This window comes from Camelina sativa, chromosome 9 (assembly GCF_000633955.1).
Source record: "Camelina sativa cultivar DH55 chromosome 9, Cs, whole genome shotgun sequence".
Taxonomy (NCBI): Eukaryota; Viridiplantae; Streptophyta; class Magnoliopsida; order Brassicales; family Brassicaceae; genus Camelina; species Camelina sativa.
In genome coordinates this window covers 25,904,990-25,910,862 of record NC_025693.1, presented here as the reverse complement: position 1 = coordinate 25,910,862, position 5,873 = coordinate 25,904,990, and the positions used below count along the sequence as shown (strand labels likewise).

The following is a 5,873-nucleotide window of genomic DNA, read 5'->3' as shown; positions in this document are numbered from 1 at the left end:
CTGCTTCAACTAAAGCTGTTGAAGGGAATGGTCTTGAATTTCCTATCAAACCTCTCAATATAGTTGATCCTCTAAAGCACAGCAACAACCTTGGAAAAAGTGTTACACAAGGTAATTTTTTGACGTAACCAATATACCGTTTGTCAAAATGTTCATATTCTTAAATATAGCAGTTGTCAAAAAGTTCATTTTCTTAAAAATATTTTGTTAGGAAATGTCCAACGATTAAGACATGCTTTTACACATGGAGCTCGAAAGCTCAGAGATGTTCTTTCACTACCTGGTGAAAGCATGGGATGGAGACTGGAGAGATTCTTTCGTAACTCTTTGGAGAGGAATGGTAAGGGTCAAAGGCAAGATGTAAATGATCCCGTTACTGCGTTTGGTACTGGAAGATCAGAATTATCTGAACTTAGTGGAGATTTCGAAGGTTACTTTGAAAGACTTGTGTATGGGCAAATGTATCATGGCTATAGCATACCTGGAACATTTCAGCATAGCTATATCCCGGTGAATTCTCATGTTAAGGACCAGAGTGGTTGGGATATCGTTCGTGACCTTGTGAGTTGTCGAAAGAACGAGTTTTATCTGAGAGGTCTCAATGTATCAACCTCAGTGCAGCCTTTTCCTCTGCACTCTTTAACTAATGGCTGTCAAAACATGAGAAAGAGGAGAGGAACCGGCACGTACATTCCTGACATGGTATGCGATTAACCTCACTGACCGACTTTTTAGCTTAAAATTTGAATTGTTGCTGCAAGCTTTTGAATTGCTTTGCTCACTGGTTGTTGCAGAGTCGACAGTTATACTCTGACAGGTTTAGAGACTCGAGTAGGAGAAACACATCGGCGCATCATTTAAAAACTTCCGCTGAGGCAATAGATGATGAGAAAGCCAGTAGTTGCTGCGTTCTTTCTGGTGAAGTGTCTACTTCTTGTACCGGTAACAAAGGAGAAGAATGTGTGAGACCAGAGGCTTGTACCGACCCAGATCAGCCTGTGCTCAAATCTCCAAGATGTGTGAATCCGGAGATAGATGAAAATTGCCAATCTCTACCACCAGAAAACCTAGTAGATGCTATATCTTCAAGCACATTGGTACTGGAAAATTGCAAAGAAGAGAACAGCAGATCCTCGGAAACCATGAACGGTTCTTGACTTTTAGAGATTGTGACCAAATCTTTGGTTGATATCTTAATGTTCAGGAGTGCTAGGTCCTCTTAACCACATGGACAAACTCTATATTCAACAGATTAACAGAAACTTGATTATGCTGTTGACCAATGTTTCATTAGAGATCTCTTTTTCATTGTTGTTAGGACAGAACATACAAGAGTGGTATAGATTAGCAGTTGTTTTTGGCTTTTTGTCTTTTGTTTGGAATCAATTTCCTTCAGATCTCCTGAATATTACTTTCTTCTTGTGCCAATTTGCAGAGAGAGTAACATCAATTTATTCACTATGAAAGTTGTCTTGAGTAAAAATACTTTTTACGTATTACATGATGCACAAGTATACAGAAACACAAGGCAATCTTTGAGATATGAATGCCTCACAACAAAGAACTATACATCAGAGTGTGATTCTGTCTGGGGAGTGAGAACGTACATATGACAGTCGTGTGCGTCTACTTGTGCTTCAAACGAAACAGAAGCATTATCTGTTACATCTTTGTGCTGCCACAAGTCCCTTACTGAGACGCTAATCGTAGATTCAAGACCGATTAGATCCCATGATGCTGTAATGGTTGCAGGCTCAGAGCAACGGTTCCAGAGAGCGATTACCATACGGTCACCAGTTAAAGGTCCTGACCACACCTGCGATGAAACAGTTATCACAAATTTGAGTCCTCAAGTTTGTGTTTCTGGTTTTTCTATGAGTCTGATAATTCTGTGGCTCCCAATTCAAACCTGCTGACAATTATCATCTCCATTGGCTTGAATTTTCCTTCCTTGAACACCAAGTGGGTCTGCAACCAGAAATGTTCTCAGATTCTCGTTCTTTGCCAATGAATATGTGGACAATCATGTATATAGTGAAGCTAACAAGTCAATAAATATTAGTATTCACCTTGGTTAACAGCGATAACTTCCTTATTGCTCAAAATCTCAAAAGTTTCCGCGGTCATGTTTCTTACATCACAACCAATCAAAAGTGGTGCCTGCAATAGTGCTACAAGGATGAGATGAAGTCGAGGACATCAACGAAAATGAAGAAGCCATGAAATTAGTTACACACTTTCATCAAAGCCCAAATGCTAAAATGACCTCGATACTCCTCATATGTCATCCCTCCATTCCCTACTTCCAACATATCCGGATCTAAGGCAATGGGAACAATTGTGATCAATACTTCAGTGTACTAGTTCTTACTATAGCAGAACATTTAAAATGACTGCTTACCATTCCAACCACCGGGTCCAGCATAAGCAGCCCACTTGTTATTCAAATCAGCAATTGTAGTCATACTTTCATAAACATATAAGAAAGTAAAGCAATGAGATCATGATTTAAACGAACCAATCCCTCTCCACGCAAATCAATGATCATACTACTCAAATGACAAGATCTTCATTAAAAGCAAATGAAACACGAGATTTATCTAATGCAAAGAGATTTCACCTTGCCCATGTATCATTGATGTCCTCAGTTGTGCGCCAACTGTTTCCAACTTCTTTTGCCCACAAGGCAGGATCATCATCACCCCTGCATACGCAAAAAAAAAGAAGGTCAAATAAATGGTACTAATTTAAACCACCCTGTGTGAAGACAGTTTGAATATGTACCATTCACAAAGCGAATAAAAGATTGAGCGACCAGTCGCGTTTAGAGCATCACGCATGGGAGGGTATCTGGAAACCATAAACCACATCAAGTCATTCAAAAACTTATACCAAAAAGATTTCATGGATACATGGTACCATATCAAATCATAAAAGATCAAACCTTTTGATTGGTTTTATTCCCAGGTTGAAACAGTTGTCATATTTCAGATAATCCACACCCTGGAAATCAAGTGTACCAATGAGAAACCAAAACAAATATACCACCAAATATCAAATACACTGTGATCTTGTATGTAACTAGGGATACAATATCTCAACATGGTTAACTTAAATAGCTCATTGACAACTGAAAGTTTGAACGACATTGGCTGAAAACTAACCCAAGAAGCAAAAATGTCTGCATCATCCACTTCATGGAAAAGGGATCCAGGACGAACTTGACACGTGAAAACGCTGAAAGAAGGAAATATTCAGAACAGAAACATGAGAAGACCACATCATATAATTTCATCGAGCTTATATAACACACAAAAAGAGGGACATGAATAATAACCTACCCAGCATCAGAATATATACCAAGTTTAAGACCTTTTGAATGAACATAATCAGCAAGAAGCTTGATTCCTGATGGGAAGGTTTCCGGATGAGGAACCAATTGACCCTGATTTACAAAACAAAAACGTAAGCAATAAGCATCTAACGTCTAATGTGATTTATAAAGTCACAGTGAAAATCACTTCAGGACATGAGCTCACTACAGATAGTATTTTCGAGCATAAAAAGGAGAAATTAACCACAAAAGTTAGACCAGCAAATTCTACTGAAGTAATAATACAAGTAACCTTACCTTTGAATCGCGTAACAAATTGGACCAACAATCATCTGCAACAAAAAAATAACTTGTGAAACGTTAAAGCAGTAAGCTTTAATCTCAGATAGAGAGAGACAGGTCCAAAGGTACAAATACCAATATTGACATGTATGTATCCTAAATCAGCCAAGCCAGAGGAGACCAAAGCATCAGCTGTTAATTATAGTAAGTACAATATCAGCAACACAAAATGAACAATAGAATTTTTCAAAAAAGAAAGATGAAACATGTGAGTAGCCTTTTTATTAGAAGCTATCAAACAAAAGAAAGCTTTTACCAGTTTCCTTAATGACCGTTTCATTGATATTGCAAGCAAAGAAATTCCAGCTATTCCATCTGTCCATTAACAAAGCACAATTCCAATAAGACAGAATTCAAAAATTTCCAAACTTTATAACAAATTGAGACATAAAAATTGTTCCTTTCACATTTTAAGCAGAAACAGATTCAATCCAAAAAGCTAATTACTTTACTTGAACCTACCCCATTTGTGGAGTTCGAGCGAGACCGTTGTTGAGCTGCAAGCGTCCGTACATAGACGTATCATAGATCGAATTGAATGATTTGCTGAAGACCAACCCACCAGTATTGCTCTGCAACAACGGAGCTTTGACTCTCCCTGCGATCGACTGAGAGACCAAAACAGACAAAGAAAAGAGCCCAACGAGGAACAAGACTAAATCTTTCATCTTCTTGACAATCGCCATTAGTCAAGACACGAAAATGGCTAACTAGATATATGGAGTCGTATCGATATCTCCAACTCCAAAAGAGTTTGATTAAGTATAATAACTAGTTCCAGAATATGCTTATGAATCATCATATTATATCGTTTTCATTAGTTAAATTTATATTAAAAAATGTAATTTAATCTTGTCCCATTTAGTTTGAGTGTTACATACGAATTGCTCTTGAGTTATAAGCCATTTACTGTATCTGTATTAGATTTAATTAACCAACGTTTTTAACAAAATGTGTTTACATATAAAAACGATTAAAGAATTTATGTGGTGATCCAATATTTTTAGTTACCACGTTTTCTGATGGTTACTGAATGTTTAAAAAGTTAGTAAGACTACCACACGATTTCAGAACATGGTTTGTGTGTGTGGTACAAAGTTTATCTCAAGTAATTTCATCATATTTGGGATTTACCTATATATATGTCCAACACAGTCTAAACTCTAAAGCAAATGATGAAATGAGTTTCAACGACTATAGAAGAACAAGCCAACGAAAATAAACATGATAGCAAAAATCAAGGCGATCTTGCCTAAACCGAATTTAGGCTTCAAAATCAAAGGGGTGGCGGGTCTCCAGACAGTTCCTCCAAGTGTATCCTCCAGATAGATCCCTTTAACTGCCAACGACTCTCTGATCTTATCACTTCTCTTAAACTCTTTATTCTTCCGTGCCATTTTCCTTTCTTCAATCTTCCGCAAGACCTCCTCTTCTCCCATTTCTGCTCTTGTTAATGCCTTTTGTTTCATCTCTTTCAAAAATTCGGCGTAGCTTACAGTTGTGAGCAAACCAAGCACATCAAGAACTTCTCTGACTGCTTTCTCAACCTCCACCAGTGACACGACCAGTGACATCCGCTGCTTCTTCTGCATCTTCTTGAGCTTGGTGATTGAAACGTTTATGAATCTCATTGCATCTTGGAAAGCACCCGTGAGTATATGTGCAGTGTTCAAGTCGTTTGACATTTTTGTTTCAAACTCACTCTTCACTTTCTTTATAATGTCTTTGGCTTCTGCAGTCTGTACAGCCTTTCCAACACCTTCACTCATTTCTTCTCGATATGGCGACAGAGCTTTGACAAGGTCTTCTAACGTCTGAATAAACAAAAGATTACAGGGTTAGAGTTATAGAAACATTCAAACCATTTCTCTGATCGTATAAAAGTTGTTCAGAGATTTCCCCATCTTCACATTGTTGTTGGTTACATGTCCATTATGTAACCAATAACTCACACCACTATCTTCACAAGCAGCACATGTCTGTGCAATCTCATTCTCATGGTGCGGGAATTTCAGGTCTGCACCACCACCATGAATATCAAATCTCGGAGACAGGTAATGAGCACTCATGGCGCTGCACTCAATGTGCCATCCTGGTCTTCCTGGACCCCAAGGGCTCTCCCAACTTGGTTCACCAGTTTTTGCAGCCTGCATAAATTTCAAGCATAAACTTCAATTGCTCTAGTTTCATGACTCAG

The 5,873-nt window shown here is 38.1% G+C and overlaps 3 protein-coding genes across 4 annotated transcripts in view; 1 reads left to right on the top strand and 2 right to left on the bottom strand.

Annotated features, from left to right (window-relative positions):
* Nucleotides 1-1,364, top strand: part of LOC104715711 — a 4,126-nt gene extending 2,762 nt beyond the window's left edge. Inside the window, exons 7-9 of the mRNA XM_010433095.2 lie at nt 4-111; nt 212-702; nt 795-1,364. Coding sequence (XP_010431397.1) covers nt 4-111; nt 212-702; nt 795-1,157 — 962 coding nt within the window. The 3' untranslated portion in view covers nt 1,158-1,364. The remainder of the gene's footprint in view (nt 1-3; nt 112-211; nt 703-794) is intronic.
* Nucleotides 1,437-4,449, bottom strand: LOC104712293 (alpha-galactosidase 3). The gene is made up of 14 exons (XM_010429147.2): nt 4,139-4,449; nt 3,933-3,991; nt 3,752-3,808; nt 3,632-3,666; nt 3,342-3,445; nt 3,165-3,237; nt 2,945-3,003; nt 2,785-2,850; nt 2,621-2,704; nt 2,402-2,466; nt 2,238-2,320; nt 2,070-2,160; nt 1,910-1,968; nt 1,437-1,816 (listed from the first exon to the last, which is right to left on the bottom strand). Exons 1-14 carry the CDS (start codon nt 4,360-4,362, stop codon nt 1,565-1,567), a joined length of 1,311 nt encoding a protein of 436 aa, XP_010427449.1. The 5' UTR covers nt 4,363-4,449; the 3' UTR covers nt 1,437-1,564.
* On the bottom strand, nt 4,775-5,861 carry LOC104715710 (cysteine--tRNA ligase 2, cytoplasmic-like). 2 transcript variants are annotated; one of them, XM_019229352.1, is made up of 2 exons: nt 5,587-5,861; nt 4,775-5,490 (listed from the first exon to the last, which is right to left on the bottom strand). In XM_019229352.1, exons 1-2 carry the CDS (start codon nt 5,827-5,829, stop codon nt 4,864-4,866), a joined length of 870 nt encoding a protein of 289 aa, XP_019084897.1. In that variant the 5' UTR covers nt 5,830-5,861; the 3' UTR covers nt 4,775-4,863. The 2 variants fall into 2 exon arrangements, with proteins under 2 accessions (XP_019084897.1, XP_010431396.1); XM_010433094.2 differs by having other exon boundaries at nt 5,629-5,861.

Coding starts and splice junctions, on each gene's coding strand:
- LOC104715710 (XM_019229352.1), bottom strand. CDS start 5,829: ATGCAGGCTGCAAAAACTGGTGAACCAAGTTGGGAGAGCCCTTGGGGT. Junction 5,491..5,586: donor GACATGTAACCAACAACAAT/GTGAAGATGGGG, acceptor TTGTTTATTCAG/ACGTTAGAAGACCTTGTCAA.
- LOC104712293 (XM_010429147.2), bottom strand. CDS start 4,362: ATGGCGATTGTCAAGAAGATGAAAGATTTAGTCTTGTTCCTCGTTGGG. Junction 2,851..2,944: donor GGAATAAAACCAATCAAAAG/GTTTGATCTTTT, acceptor TATGGTTTCCAG/ATACCCTCCCATGCGTGATG. Junction 1,817..1,909: donor GAGATGATAATTGTCAGCAG/GTTTGAATTGGG, acceptor GTTTCATCGCAG/GTGTGGTCAGGACCTTTAAC.